General features: G+C 42.7%; 1 protein-coding gene across 1 annotated transcript in view; it reads right to left on the bottom strand.

Annotated features, from left to right (window-relative positions):
- UNC80 (unc-80 homolog, NALCN channel complex subunit) overlaps window positions 1-13,235 on the bottom strand; it is a 2,774,722-nt gene extending 2,761,487 nt beyond the window's left edge. The window contains exon 1 of the mRNA XM_069225668.1: window positions 13,047-13,235. Within this exon, the coding sequence (XP_069081769.1) occupies window positions 13,047-13,141 (95 nt within the window). The 5' untranslated portion in view covers window positions 13,142-13,235. The remainder of the gene's footprint in view (window positions 1-13,046) is intronic.
- Between the last annotated feature and the right edge of the window lie 3,798 nt (window positions 13,236-17,033).

Genomic DNA, 17,033 nt, shown 5'->3' on the forward strand with positions numbered 1-17,033 from the left:
CTTCAGGATATATATATACACCTACAATACAAATAACACAGATACTGCACACAAAGGATAGGGTAAGAGTCCAATCAGATTATTAACTCTGGTGTGCACCCTTGATTAACATGCCGTCATCAATATCTTGTGCAGTTATGTGTGCCACGTGACCTGTAACCAGCAACAATCAAGCCAAAATACATGCCGGTTACCTAACCTGTGATCGTGCCAGAAAAAACGTCAACAAATTAATATCTGACAATTGGCAAACACAACAATGATAAACACTTGAGATGATCAATTACAACATGACACTACTGGCAAAAGTGTATCCGCGTTTAAAGACAAACTCAATATGTCAGTGCACACTGTACACGGTGGAAAGAACCTCAAAGTGAACGTTCTCTTGTGCCCAAGAATTATCCTATACCAGGAGTCGTGCAGCAACAGATTAACATAACCGCTCGTGTCAACTATAATATGTTCATGCCAGCTATTGCAAAGCGGAAACCAGTTTGTCAATACATGTTCAAAGTCAGCGCTCATATTGGAACTTGAAAAACTTTCTGCGTTAACCATGACTCATATCAACAAAAAGTATGCAGTGCTGAGATCGCCAACTTCCCAGTTTTTAGGAACACACAGCTTTCTATAAGAAAATCATTTTTTACCCCAGGCTTTTTATTTTCCTAGCTGGTAGTCCGTTTTTCCCATTTTTTTCAGTTTCAACCTACTTTCAGTTTGTGGTGCAAAACAGGTGTGACACTTAGAAATCTACATATTTCTGAAAAGAAAAAAAATAATAAAAGAAATCAGGAAGGGGTGATTTGTGTAGATTGCTCGTGGTTTTCCAAAAGAAACTAATCGATCAACTAAAGAATAATTAAAGTATAGAAAAAATGATTGGAGATGTTTTCATCTGTAATTTTTTGTCCTGGTTGCAGATTACCATAAGTAACATATGGTTACGTCCCGCACACCCTTCTGGTCGCAGGGGTATATAACGTTTGTTGGGTGTTTAAGAACAAGTGATACATAGAGCCAACAACTGAGCTGCAGCTTGTAATGATTTTTCATTATGTGTCGACCACGCAACAATTCATATGGTAAAATCTAATTAATTAAAAAAGGGTATTAAGGAACTTTTATTTTTCTGAAATGTTCTCAAGATACTGAATTTAGTAGTAGAGGGTATTTGTACACCCTTGAATTTTGGGTTACTAATACTATCATGTGATTCAGAGGGCAACTTGAAAAATATGATCTTTTTAGCACACTGCCTTACCTTTGGAAGGTAATTATTGGAAGAAATTCAATTCTGTGTTTCCCCAAATCTCTCAATAAAAACTGGTACCCACTTATGTGGGTCGGCTAGGGCCTGTGACACAGGCCGCTAAACATAAGGCGGAGACATTAGCATCTCCTGTGACAAAATAACCTGTATTGGAAATAGGAATAGTTGCAGTATTTGGGCTCAGACTAAGCCACCATCCAGAGAAACCTGTGAAATCTAAACATTTTTTTAAACTAGACCCCCAGTGGAGTCAAGATTATTGTGCCTATGACAATTTCTTGCACAAAATGCTTTGCAAACTTCAAGCTTTGCCTAAAATCAAGCATTTTCTTCACATTTTTGTGACTGAAAATTCTAGAATCTGAGGGTATCAACAAAATGTCTACAGCCCAGAGTTCCCACTTTTCTCTCTGATAAAATGCTAGCCCGCTTGTGTGGTTCGGCCTAGTGCCTGTGACCCAGCAGGTCCCATCCACAATGTGTAGACATGAACATTTCCTGTCAGACAAGTGAGCTGATTTGGTGATGCGGCAGCTGTGGTATTTGGGCCCTGGATCAGCTGTCAATCAGGGATCCTACCAAACTACCAAATGCAGACATTTTTGAAAATCAGATATCCAGGGGAGACCAGGCCTGGTGTGCCTTGCATGGATATTATGACGTTTTCTTACCCACGGTGCCCTGGAAATCTCAAACTTTGGCAAAAAGCACACATTTCCCTCATATTTCTGTGAGGGAAAAGTTTGGGAATCTGTGCAGGTCCACAAAATTCCTGCAACCCAGCATTCCAACACTTTTCCCATTAAAACAAAACACCCATTTGTGTGGCTCACCATATCACCTGTTACACAACAGGCCCAAAAACGCAACATGAAGACATCGACATATCCTGTTGAAAAACACTACCCCACTTATGTGATTCAGGCCTGTGATGCAACAGGTCCCATAAGTCAATATGTAGATATGAACACTTCCTGTCAAAAAAATGGTCTGATTTGCCAGCAGGCTTAGCTGTGGTCCCATTACTTTTTCTTACCCACAACAGCCTGTAAACCTTAACTTTTGCCTAAAATCACACATTTCCCTCATACTTCTGTGAGGGAAAAGTTCAGGAATCCATGCAGATCCACAAAATTCCTACCACCCTGCGTTCCAACATTTTTCCTTATTGAACACTACCCCACTTCTGTGCTTCAGCCTAGCGCCCGTGACACAACAGGCCCAAAAATGCAACACAGAGACATCAACATTTCCTGTTGAAAATGAAAACTGATTTGGCAATGGGAGTAGCCATGGCATTTGGGCCCAATTGTGGCCGCCACTCAGGGAAACATAACAAACCAAGACATTTTTTAAAACTAGACACTCATGGACATCCAGGGTGGTGTGCTGGTGTGGATCTCATAATCTTTTCTTACCCACAACACGATGCGAACTTTACACTTTGCCTGTAATCACACATTTTCGACACATTTCATTGAGTGAAAGTTCCAAAATCTATTCCTATCGACACAATTACTATCACTCAGAGTTCCTACACTTCTCCCAATAAAAACTCTACCCCACTTGTTTGCCTTGCCTAGAGCACGGTACAGAACCTATCGAACTAGGGACCATGTGAGTCTTATCATTTGTACTAGCCCAAGCTACCCAAGTGAGGTACCATTTTTTGAAGAGTAGTCCACATAGAGCAGCCATTCAGTAAGGAAAATGGATTTACCCCCACTCTGCCAGTCCATATGTCAAAACTCTGCCCAAAAGAATCCAAATTTCCTCTTGCTTACCATGGGTATGCTCTGCACCCCAGGGGAGGGGTAGAAAGACTGGCCTTGGAGCTCAGGGACAGGCGTAACAACAGGGCTACCCACACACACTCTATATTTTTTCCCTCAAATAAACACATATATCCCTAGTGTCTACTAGGTTTTTTTGTATTGCTTCCCAAACCCCTGCATCCTGGTCAGACTTGTGGTAACCCCCACAATCAAGTACCAGAGGGCAGAAAGACTGTTTGGCTCATTCTGGGTTGGAGGCTCAGCCTGATGTCTAGGTGGGCCAGCCCCAACCCTACTCTTTTTTCTGTCCATTTTTTCCTGGTGTCTGGTGGGCCTTCTTTCCCTCTGCCCCCCATACTGGCAGCCTGTCCTATCTTTTTATTTGGGGAGTTCCCCACTCAAACTCCGCATTCTCTGCAGTCGTAAACTTAACAATTAACGCTTAGTTTGTGAATACCAAAAAAGTAAACTTACACAAAAGTGTATGGTTACCTTTGTGAATCAGGCCCCATGTAAATAGACCCTATCTCACCCCCACTAATCTACCATGTGTTACTCAAATATTCAGCAAGGCATTTTAAAGATAAAGACTGAAGAATCTGTAGCCTGCTTCTCTATAGCTACAGTGAGGTGCCTTCTCCATATAGCTTCTACACATCTCTTTCTCCGATTTATCCTTCTAGAGGTCAGAACATCCAACTGGTAGCGGTGAAGGTGTGCTGCATGCTGATGACTTGAAAACTATCACTTTGCATTTTTTCAGGTATTTACCTTAAACAGAAGGTAATCAACTGCTAACATACCAACACACATGCTAAATGCTGTCGTTACTAAATCTCAGACAGATGTTCAATTGGGCAGATATACAGTATAGAGAACTAGACAGAAGAGTGACAAATAGATATAAAGACAGAAATAGGATAGATGGATTGATTAGCAGATAGACAAACATATAAGAGAATATTCTCCTGGCATGTTCTAACCTATCACATTATTTTGCATTTTTTAGCAGTCTGTCGTCATTAGAATTCATTAATATTTCACTTCTACATTAGATCTTTTCAGGGTCAACCCTTTTAAGATGAGTGACACCTATTTGCCCACTGTTTTTCACAAAACATAAAAAAACTGGCAATTGAAATCAATTTTCAGTTGAGTATTACATTTCAGATTAATCCCTCCTGAAGGTAATCACCGTGAAACAAGTAAATAGAAGAAGCCTGTGAATTCCTATGAATGCTGAGTTATTGCTATGTCGCCAAAGTCAATGTTACTACGTTTTTTAGTACAACCCAGTTTTTTTAGTCTATTTTAAAAGGATATTTCAATTAACATTTGCCCATTCTCTTTTTGTCACCCTAACCTAACACTTATCTCATTGTTTTCATTTCCTTTTCATCTTTCGCTCCTTTCTCTAATCGCCCTCCTCTGCCCTTACCCTTACTCATTGCATTGGTGCATGTTACTCTCTTCTCTCCTTTCTTATATCTCTCGACTTCCCTCTCACATATTCCCTCCTCTCTTTACTATCACTATGCTTTCCATGTCAACAAAAGCTACTTTACCTTGACCTTGCCTTGGTCCCTGGCAAACTCCAACCTGTCCCTCCAATTCCCACTAGATCTATCTTTCTCCTTCTCTCTTACATGTGTCCGTCGTTTGACTCTCGATCATCACTTCTGCTATCGCACTCGTCTCTCTCTTCCCTTCTGCTACAATATCTGCCAAGCTGTACCCCTCCATAAAAATATTTATCTATCGTCCTTAGGTTTGCATCTCCTGTTTGTCTCTCCCTTCTTGCCTCTTCCTGTTTCTTTTTGCTACATGTGCCTCATTAGTTTCTGTTGAGCCCTTGGCTAGCAAGTGCATTTGTCTCATCTACCTGGAGTAGATCTCAACTTTCCCTGTCACACCATCCATGGCTTTTTCCCGTCAATTTAGACAATCACCCCTCTTCCTGCTTTTAGCAGCCATCTTTCCACCCTCGAGCCCCTTCATCACCTGTGCTCGTTCTCCTACTTGGATCTCTTTCCCTGCAAGAGAACACCGCCTGCATACTATCCCTTCCCTTTCTCAGCTCTCCGCCAGCTTTCATTTCACGCAAACAATAAAATCCTTTCCTCTATGTGATGTGTTCTATGCTGGACAGCACAATAAATACTGTGCGTAGGGAAGTTTATTTCACATACCCTCAAAATATTACAATCCTACAACCAAATCGAGCAGGACAATGGCTGAAACACAGACACCACAGATACAGATTGAGAGAGAAGGGAGAAGGGAGAAGCAAACAACAGAGTGGAGGGCTGTGCTAAGAAAGTGAGTGTAACGCAACAGCGAGGTGAGAAGCAATGGGAAAAGACGAGAGGTGAAGAAAAATTTCTTAAGAGCAGGTCCTGTACCAGACAAACCCCTCCTTCCTGTATACCATATGCTGAATGCAGAATAATGGTGATAAATAAATATTACCATAGCTCCCCTACAAAGCATTTTTCTATAAAAAGCAAACTGCAAAAAAAACACCTTAAAAAGCACCTTGTGATGCATGCTTTTCACACTGGAAGGAATCATCAGTACCTGTTGAGCTAGTGATAAAAACATGACCTCCTGCAGCAGAATCAATTCACACTAGCATAACCTGATCAATCATTGGTGCCACTAGTTTCAAATATATAAAAGCTTATAGAAATCCGACTGTTTTTGCAGTAGCAGAGACATAGGGGGTCATTACAAGCTTGGCGGTCTGCCTTGCAGACCGCCGAGGTTGCGGGAGCCAGAATACCGCCAGTGCTGGCGGTATGGCTGGCTCCGTATTTTGACTTTTCCGCTGGGCCAGCAGACGGTAACAGAGTTACCGTCTGCTGGCCCAACGGAAAAGTCACATCAACATTGCCGCCGGCTCGAATGCTGATGTGCAGCGGGTGCAGTAGCACCCGTCGCGCATTTCACTGCCAAGTGCATGGGCAGTGCAGGGGGCCCCAGGGCCCCCCTGAGTCCCCTTACCGCCAGCCTCTTCCTGGTGGTGCAAACCACCAGAAACAGGCTGGCGGTAGGGGAGTCATAATCCCCAGGGCAGCGCTGCTGGCAGCGCGTTTCCCTGGCGGATTATCACCGCCGGGGCTAAAATCCCGGAATACCGCCGGCCCCGGCGGTGCGACCGCGGCGGTACCGCTGCGGTCAAAATATGGGTCTTCGTACCGCCAGCCTGTTGGTGGTACGAACGCCACTTTAACCCTGGCGGTCACCGACCGCCCGGGTTGTAATGACCACCATAGTCTGGATAGCTGCGTTTTCTCAGCGGCCAAACAAATCATAGGGGAAAAAACGCGATTTATCCCGGAATTTCTAAGGAGGTGCTGCATTCTTTATTTTTCCCATAATCTTTGCATCGCAGTGAGCTATTTAGTAAAAGAAGACATTAGGCATAGTCGTTCGTTAATTTCTGTCTCCGGGAAACAATATAATGCATGCAAAGGACAATTAATTGGCAAAGGACATCTTTTATTTTAAACACTCTGGACACAGCTTCTAGCTGTCTGTCTACAATGGCCTGCTCTCATGAAACAGTTAAATCTACCAACACGACAGCGTAACAAACTGTAAACATAACACTTAAAAGTCACAGCCGGTTGGAAAAATCGTACTGAAAAAATATGTCAGGATAAATTGCTCATCAATGAAACCAGGCTAGAACACACGAGGAAAAACGGTATCCGTTTTTAAAAACTGGAATTGGTGAATACATTCAATTGAAATCGCGCTAAAATGTGCTGACACCATATGTACCTGAATCAGTGCAGGACTGTAATAGAGTGTGAACGCATGCTGACTGTAAATGATGTCCATTCTGTGGTTCAATTACACTGCTGAGACCCAGAGAGTGGTTTCCTTCGCTGAAGAGCACGTAGAGATGGGAGCGCATTGACTACACAGGTAAAGAATAGCCTGTTCCTTATGAGAGGCACCTTTACAGCATTCGCTTAACCCTCCATAAATACCGGTCTGTTCGATACCCCGATATCAGATATCTCGACTTCTTCCATCAGAAGCACTGATCTTTCTGCCCTTTCCTTGTCACTTCAAAAGCCCGTATCTTAATTTAACTCGCCCCTCCCAAAAATGTTTACGTTCTTCAAAAACAATTAGGTTAATATTCATTCTCTTTGGCCACGAAGATTCTTCTCAGTCCTTTGCCTCTTATATTCCATGTCCACCTTCTCCTTCTAACCTCTACCATCAGGTTGCCTTCACCGGCATGGCTGTTAACCTCAGCTATCTCATATTTTTGCACCCTTGGCCATCTGACACCATCTTACACTTCCTTTCAATCCACGTTCAACCTTTCTGCTTCAATACACTATACATCCATCAGAGTGACTCTTTCCCACCCTCATCATACCATTTTGCTCTTCCCCATGCTCATCACATTGTGCTAATCTAACACATGTCCAGTTGACTGTGCCACTCTGCCATTTCCAGCACAACGTAGTACTCTTCCCGTGCTCAATATTCAGCTGTTCTGCTTTGTTTCTGCTATTGTTCCACTCGAAACCTTTACAGTCACATTGTGCCACTTGAACCACTGTATTGTGATACTCTGCTGTCAGTCGATTACACAGTGACAATTTACGCAAGCTTTATCATAGTATGCGATTTAACTCAATGTACACGTATAGTGTCACTCTTCACCAAGTCCATCATATATAACCATTCTAAAAAATATCAAATGTATGTGCTACTGTAAACCATGGCTAGCGTACTATGCCATCCCAGACCATGTTGTCGTATTTTGCCAGTCTACATTATGTAAATTGTAATGTGCCATTCTAGACCATATTCATTGTATTGAAGCAATCTACACCATACCCATCATACTCTTCCACTCTTAACACTATCAATTGATTGTTATTGATATTGTTTAACAGCACTATAGACCATATTAATCATATTATGTCACGCTACACCATACCTGTCATACTATACAAAAAAACATAATTCTCCCATATAGTGCCTTTACATCACGTTAGCCATAGTATGAAAGAATACACCATGCACAACATACTGTGGATCTATTCCCCATGTTGATCACAATGTGCTATTTTACTCAATGTCCATCATGCTGTGATCCTCCAGCCTAAGGACATATACGTTTGTCCCTGTAGAGCTTGACCTTATGCAGATATCCTAAAAATCTGTCATAGGCATGCCCTCATGCACATCTGTTGAACATCACTGATATACCGCAGGGTCACTATGTTGTGCTACACTCAATATATCCATTACACTTGGTCACTTAAGCTAATGTGTATCATATTGTTTACGTATTTAGCCAGTCTACCCAATGTATGTTTTATTTGTTAACTCTGCCCTGTATACATCACATTTTTTAAAGGATATGTCTAACTCCACTGCAGCCCATGCTCAAGATATTGTTCCTTTAAACTTTGTAAGTCCTCATCTTGCTCCTTCGCTGTATCTAGGAGCCACTTGTCTTCCACTGTATTCCAGGTCTCCCATCCAGCTTACAATTTATATCCAAAGAAATAAATCTCCTCTGCACTAACTAATGTCCTTCACCTTATTGTCTGCAAATAACAACAAATTCTTAGCCACTCAGAAAACAAAGAGTTCAGTTATTTGTCTGCTCTATAAAGATACATACTTTACTAGCCTATCTGTAGACAACTTCTATTACAGGTTTCTTGGTGCGGGGTGTTTCTTTACTCAAATAAGAGTAAAACGTATCTTTGGAATATTGAAGTACAATACCACCACTATATATATTCAACCTTGCTTTTTCTAACGTTCATGTATCACAACCTGCTCTGCTCTTAAGGAATGAGAGCCTTTAGCTCTGTACTTGTGTTGTTAGCAACAAGGATTGCCTAATACATTTACCAACCTTTTGGTGTTATTGACAAATCGATTTTGTTTCCAAATACCACCTCAAAACACACATAAAACCAGAGTATCTGGAAGAGAAATGTTATATTGTGAAAAGGCAATAGTCATGTGTTTCGCTCAGGCTGAATGAGTCCCTGAATTTTAATAAGACAATGTTCTTTCTATCAAGCACATTACAGAGGTTGAAATGTCAGTTTGATTTCATGTTAGTATGATGAGTCTGTTCCCAGGTTAATATTTGTGTGGTCCACAAACAGAGTTTGATTGTTTCTAAATGTAATAATATTACTGTATTGGTCAACATCTGTATTGTTTTGAGACTGATATCGTAATGTTATCACATTTAGAAACACTTAATAAACTCAACATCATAAGTTAGTCATTTTAAAGACAATCCTTCTAGCTAACAACTCAAATAGAATTCTGTAAACTCACAAGTAAAATTTAAGTGGGTAGGAGGAAGGTCACACTCAAAGAGGTCAAACAGCACCTATTCCATGAGCTTTAAATCCTCTGACCCCTTTAATAGCAGTGGCAACCATTCAGTTAGCCAATAACTTTTCCCTTTGCTGTATCTTGTTCCACCAGTAGCCACTGGAAGGATCTTATCTCTCACCTAGTTGCATGGACACAATTATATGTCTACAAATATTTAAATCCAGCCAGTTGATTCATCTTTTTTCCATTGTTTGATTGTGATTTCAGCTACCCTTCATGCTTGGAGCTTCTCATCCTCTGATCAGAGTACCTCTCCGTCTTTGAAGTCATTATTTTAAGATAATGTCTACCATCCTATTCCCGTAGCCACGTTTTCGCATAAGAAAATAATCCTTAGTTTCCCAGTGTCATACATATTCCCGTTGGAGTTCTACTTTGACCCATTTTGCTCTTCTTGCACCATCACATTCATTTAATGTCTTTAGGCTTAGCCGGTCACCTATTACTCAACCCATTCCAAAATACTCTGACCTCATCTCTACTTTCTTCCCTCAGTTCTCCAGTCTCCTCAATTTCTATGTTGTATGATTTGTTCTATCGAAGTATATACACCTTAAACGTTACAGACCACCAAATACTGCCTTTCAACTTTCTGCTTATATACAATTTGTTTCAATATTGATCCCAGTGTAAAGGGCATCTTTCTACATAAATTACATTTTAGCCATAAAAGAGAAAGAGATGAAGAGGTCATAAATCTTAACCTGCTCCTCTTTCTTCAAACACTCAATACTGACTGTGGAGTGACCACAGCTCTCTCCAAGTCCACTCTCTAGTCCAGGAGTATCTCATTTTACTCCACGAGGACACGAACCAAAGCAGAATTTCAGGACAACCACCATGTAATTGAGTTAAGTTTAAAATAGTTGCATATAAATTCATCTAGTAAAAATATCCTGAAAAGATGGCCTGGATCTTTCCCTCCTGGACTTACATTTGAATATGTGTGCTCTCTCCTCGTTTTATGATGCATGCATTGAAGTAATCCAGTTACTGTCCCTGTTTTTTAAGTTCATGAACCTGCATGGGGCAATGATTCCATATACAGAGCAATAATTCCATACACCCTTCTAAAACAATTGTCCATATAATAAGTTACTGGTGTGGGAGCGGAGGGGCAGGATTGACTGCACCTTAATAGCCTCCTGGAAAAGATCAGGTTGGGCAGCAGTGGCATGGCAACACACAACTGAGAAGGGGTGGTACATTAGATGCCTCCAGTAGGGCTCTTGAATACCACACATGGGGGGTCATTCCGACCCTGGCGGGCGGCGGGTGCCGCCCACCGGGCGGAGACCGCCAAAAGACCGCACCGCGGTCAAATGACCGCGGCGGTCATTCTGACTTTCCCGCTGGGCGGGCGGGCGACCGCCAAAAGGCCGCCCGCCCGCCCAGCGGGAAAGACCCAACAACGATGAAGCCGGCTCCGAATGGAGCCGGCGTAGTTGCTGGGGTGCGACGGGTGCAGTGGCACCCGTCGCGATTTTCAGTGTCTGCTTTGCAGACACTGAAAATCATTATGGGGCCCTGTTAGGGGGCCCCTGCACTGCCAGTGGCATGGGCAGTGCAGGGGCCCCCAGGGGCCCCACGACACCCGTTCCCGCCATCCTGTTCCGCCAGGAACGGGACGGCGGGAAGGGGGTCGGAATCCCCATGGCGGCGCTGCAAGCAGCGCCGCCATGGAGGATTCCCTGGGCCAGGGGTAAACCGGCGGGAAACCGGTGGTTCCCCTTTTCTGACCGCGGCTTTACCGCCGCAGTCAGAATGGCCCAGGAAGCACCGCCAGCCTGTTGGCGGTGCTTCCGCGGTCGTTGGCCCTGGCGGTCCAAGACCGCCAGGGTCAGAATGACCCCCATTGTCTCTTCCAAACAATGACCTTGATGTACAGTAAGTTTATTGCGAAGAATTCGGTGGGTAGACATGGTACCTAGAATTTCGTGGTTTGGATATATTGGGATGATGGGCTTTGGAAGGGTGTTGTGATGGGGGTGGTGGTTTCTATCCCTGGTTTGACTCAAGAGGAAGATCTGGATCAGTAGGTGGCTGCAGAACCTTAGGTTTGTGGGAAGGGTTGTAGGGAGTTATTGTGTGGGTGGTCTTATCAGAGGATGCTATTGTGAGATGCTGTGAGAAAAGGTTTTTGGGGAGTGGTGGTGCTCTGGTGGAGGCTATGGAGAGGCCATTCTCATGCAAGATACTTGTGCTGGACGTTGTATGGGAGTTGTTAGCAGTGATTTTGTTGGGGTTCTGCAGAGGGGTTTGGTGTACAACTGCTCATAGAGGTTGTGGCGTGGGTGATTTGTGGAGGCTGGAGGGAGGATATGTGGGCTTTGGCAGGAGTCTATCAAGGAACTGTGGTGAATACCACCCTTGGGGCCAGCTGTAGCACTAGTATCTCTCATAAGGAATGTGGAGTTCAACCTACGTTTAGGTAGTGGGGTTTGCGGTTGTGAAAGAAAGTGTTGTTGTATGTCTCTCAAGGGGGAGGGTTCTGCAATTGGGGATCTTTGACAAGGGCTTTGTTGCATTGTCTATTGCTGTGAGTTGCGGTGGAGAATTTTTATTTAGGGACTTCTGTAGTGGACTCTCATGGGGCTATAATTGAGTGGTGCTTGTTGGGGTTGTGTTTGGGGCTACCTAGGGAGCTTTAATTATATTTTTACTTTGGCTGTGGTGGAGTCTATTATGACGCTTTACTGGGTGGGTATTTTTGGGGGAGCCTTGAAGGCCTCTTAGGGTCTCTTGTGAGGGGTACAGGAAGTATATTTTGTTTGCTGACGTGGAGGTCTCTGGTAGGTGTTTTTATGGAGGATGTTGTGGGTGTCTCTTGTGAAGGCTGTGGTTGGGAGTCCTTCCAGCGGATTATTTTATGGACAGTGTATCTAGTTAGAGCTCTGGTGGCATCTCACATTGTTGATAATTCTCCCCTGCACATCTATGTAGGGTGAGTAGTGTGAAGATTTTGTCGTGACTACCCTGAGACTGAGCTGGCTGGCTTCTCCTATGGGCCTATGGTGTGGTAGTCTCATATGGGATGCTCTAGTGTGGGTTTCTTTATGGATCTGGTAGAAGTGTCTCTTGCGAGCTATGCTGATTGGTCTCAAGGTAGGGTGACAAGTTTTCTGTAGGCTGAATTGAAAGGTGTTCCTAGGGGCTATGGTGATGACCTGTCTTGTGGGACTGTTGTTGACAGTGTGGTTGGGGGATGAGGTGCAGAAATGCTCTGAATGGGTTCACTTGTGCAAGGACTTTTGTAGGAGGGGGAGGCTGCTTTTGGAGATTCTAAAATGGGGCTGTGGTAGGGGCTCCCGAATGGCGGTGAACGAGACGGGGTTCTTCATTGATTTACGGCAACTCTCCCGTCAGTGTATTTTGTGGGGGTAGTGGTGGAAGCTGCCCTCAGTCTTTTTGTGCGGCTTGTGGTCTCGGAGACGCTGGGTTGGGTTGCTTCACAAAGTGGCCGATTTGGGGATCGCTTGTGCTGATGCCTCTGGTGGAGGTCTTCCGTGTGAGGGGGCCTTTATAAGGACCCTCAAGGAAGGACAAGTGAGGACGTTTCTTTCTTCTTTTCGGACGGGGAAGATTTCCCTTACCTTGTCTGCCTCCACAGGAAGATCTGGATTGGCAATGGAACACCGCGACAACCGCGTTCCTGCTCTGGACCCTCCGAGCTCTTTCTCTTCACCATGGCGCAGCCGTGACACAACCCTGGTCCCGCTGTTCACGAAGCTTCTGCTCTCACATTCAGCACCGCGGACAGCTATGCCAGCTTGCTAATGGGTAGCGCGCATGCGTTCCAGTGTGCGCCTTGTCCAATCTAGTGAAAAGGCTGGTTTGCGCGCTCTTGTCATGCTATGACGGTGCGGGTGCATTTCTCCGACGTTGACGGACACGCGCAGGACGTCAGATGCCGTGAAACATATAAGGCGTCTTCTTACGCCGTGCCCTGTTAAGGGACGCGTATATATCTTGTCGGCCAGTGAGGCAGGCCTCTTGCTACTTAATGTCACCGCCTCGTTATACTTTTTTTGATTGATATATCTTTGCTTGCGGTCCAACATGCTTGTCTAGAGCATTCAAATACTCATGGCAAGCAGGACATTTGACTATCTAAAATGTATGTCAAGGCCGCCATTTTAGATTTACTCTGTATGGGTTTCAAATCTGTGCACGGGTCGAGGGTACAAGCGGGTAGAACCCACTGTTTTCACAAGGTGCCCCACCAAAAAATGCTGATCTTGTACTGGTGTCATATTTAGATACCGGAGCACATTCAGCAACGCCTGCATGTTGTCTGCTTGTTTTCGGAGCAACAACGTGCAGGCGGTCAGGGGACCTAACAGATTCCAGTGGTCCCATAAGAAAGGCCAAAGATAAGTGGCCGTTAGGCGGCCTTTTTTGAAGTCACCTTGCTTGACGCTATCACGCGCCTCACACCTAGATGCAATGATGGGGGTTACAAAGGTACCCAGTTTATCTCTTCACAGTTACTTAAGAAAGTCATACTTTTTACATTCTTAAGTCCCTGTAGCTAAGAGATATGCACACACTGTAAGAATGTCAGATGTGTTGGTCTGTACTAGCACTTACCGAAACAATTATTTAAATACACCTTTTATTTGTTTTTATAGCACCATAGCGCTTATTGACCCAATGTGGGGTGTCAGCGCACTTTATGTCACCCATACATATTATACATGTGTCAATCAATGTACAGGATGTGTTACATACCACAATGAGGTTTACAAGGACCTTCATAGTGTGACTTACAATTTATGAACTGCAAGAAACAAAATGATCTTTGTGTTAGAAGCAGTAACCCACTTACCCATTTACATAAAATAAAAATCTGTTATCTTTGTGTTACATAATGTACTTTGCAGGAGACATATTAACCGTTTATGCTACTTTGATTCAAAACTGGGACTAGACAGATATATTCAGAAAATATGTTAACATCCAGAGTATTTTTACCATTATTAATAAATATTCCCTGAGTTTTAGTTGGCACACAAAGATTTCTGCATCAGGCACATTATCCCCTTAAGATATTTTAAAATGCAGAATGTGCAACCAATTAAGAAAACTAGATTTACAGTCACATTTCTTCTTGTTGCCAAATTCTTTTTGGCAGAGTTTTAAAAAGTAAATGTGAAAGTTTAGACCCAAATTGTGCGTTGGGGTTGCGTCACTTTTTTGGCCCAATCCCGGCGCAAAATCTAGTTTGTTAAATGTTGTAATGGGCTCAAATGTACTCTTGATAGACCTGCTAACCATATGCCACTTCTTTCGATGTCAGTTCCTTCAAAGATTTGAATGTAAATGGCTCGACAGATGTGACTCCATAAGGGATGGACTGAACACTACGGTAGAATGGAGAAGATTTATTGCTCTTTCGAACAGATTTAATTTATGACTCTTGCCCGCACCAGATGGCAATCATTCTGCCATTCATAACTGACTTTTTTGTCTTTTTTCATAATGTTTTTGTAAGTGATCTTTGTACTATATGGAGTTTAAACATGACGTACATGTGTTTGATTATGACTAAGAGACCTTTGACTCTTGTCCTGGAGTGTGGTAAATTACAAAGAACTATACATTTCCTGACATGACAATTATTTACTTATGGCATCTCATTCAGGTGCCACCCCAGTATTGCTGAGATGGGGCAATGATATAGATACTAAGTTGTATGTTTTCATATTTAGTTGTGATCCGTGTAATAGATTGGCTCCATTTATAATTCCCCTTTGTATATATATATAATACGTTAATGAATTTCCTTGTATCCTTGGTTACCTTCCCTTTCCTATTACCTATCTCTGATATATATATATATATAGTACTCTTGATGTGTTCATGAACTAGCATGGAAATACCTTGTTATTATTTCGTATTAGGTTTAATGCCATCACAGTAAGGGGGTTCTACTCCTGTTAACCCCAGTCATCACTGATGTCCTAAAGTATACAAGGACTCCCCCTTGAGGCCCTCCAATTCTCTGGTTTAACTTGAAGGCCCCTGCTTGCTGTACAGCACGACACACATGCCGCCACCACTTTGATTTAAAGAATTCCACGAGCTGAGCAGCCAACTATTCCTGATTTGCTTTTGCTGCAGTTAGTATTGCCTTGCTATGTCTTTACAGTAAGAGATCCCATATGTCTTCTCACTTATGCCCCAGAGCACACTGATACTTCTGTGGCTTGATGTGGTCTCTTATCCCTCTGCTCTTTTATTCTGTCTGACCATGAATGGTTCCATCTGCTCTGATGGCTCCGCTCGAAGTTCACTAGTGCGGTCATGCCGAGTATCAGGAGTTCGGTTCCAAAATCGGTGTTTACCACTATTTTTGTAATTACCCTTTTTTGATTCATTCTTATAAACTATTCCTTTCATTTTGTTTTTAATTTTTACCTTTCTGTCTACCTTAGACAGGTGCCTCACACGAGTTCTGTAACCACGCCTCTCTGGCCTTTCAGCACCACACAGGTGCCGCAATTTACTTTATTTAAAGAGATGAGCAAGGGAATTGTCTTGCACTGTCTGCTGGTCTGCAATCGGGAGGTCACCTTCTTCTTCACGTTATGTCCTCCTGCAATTTACCCATTGAGGGTTTCTAGCCGGTTCTACTATTTTCACGGGTAAGCCGTAGGAATCAAAAGCTGGCTCCCTAATGAATTCAACTTAAACATAATCAAAAGGCTACCTAGAATTTAAGCATACATAGATAAATGTATTACTTTCTTAATACTTCAGTAAATGCCTCTCCAGTCCATATATATCATTCCCTTTTATATAAACAATAATCTTCTTTATCAGTCTTCAAATACACATAATGGCATTTTATATTTTCTATATTTCAAAAATGTCAACAAATCCAAATACAAAATAGATAAATATTCAAAAATTATAGATACAGGCGATCATCCCCCTCAAGGAAAGAATTATACTGATCATATCAATTAAAAAGAATTCACAACCAAACATAGTGAGACTCACAAATACTACCATAAAAAACAATGATATAGACAATTAAAAGTCCATAGCCTAATACATTGCTATTCTATATATTCCTTCAAGAATTTCAATCAGGTTAGTACATTTAATGAAAGGGATCGAATGGCCCTTACAATACTTTTTTTCACATACCAATACATGTTTTGCCCAAGGAGTCAATGGAAATGACTAGAAGAGGCTTAGATACAGCATATCTAATGGATTGAATACAATGGATTAATAAATGATGAAATACATCATTTAAAGCGTGACAGTCTGTTGTTTGTACATTGGAACAAAGAACATATTGTCTGACGTGAGCAGTCCTACATGTGGGTGTATGGGCCACATTCCAGGGCAACCCTGGGTGTTAAGTGATCAATGGTCTAAGATGACTACCCATAGGGGCATAGTCACAAGAATTTGAAGCATTGGCTGTGATGCCCACGTTTCATTGGATTGCCGTGTCCTCCACTAACGACACCATGTTAGCACTGTATTCACAAAACAGTACTCCATGGCACTCATTAGCACAACTGTGCCAAACAATGGGTACAGTTGTGGCACTTTGCTGGACT

This window comes from Pleurodeles waltl, chromosome 3_1 (genome assembly GCF_031143425.1).
Source record: "Pleurodeles waltl isolate 20211129_DDA chromosome 3_1, aPleWal1.hap1.20221129, whole genome shotgun sequence".
Taxonomy (NCBI): domain Eukaryota; kingdom Metazoa; phylum Chordata; class Amphibia; order Caudata; family Salamandridae; genus Pleurodeles; species Pleurodeles waltl.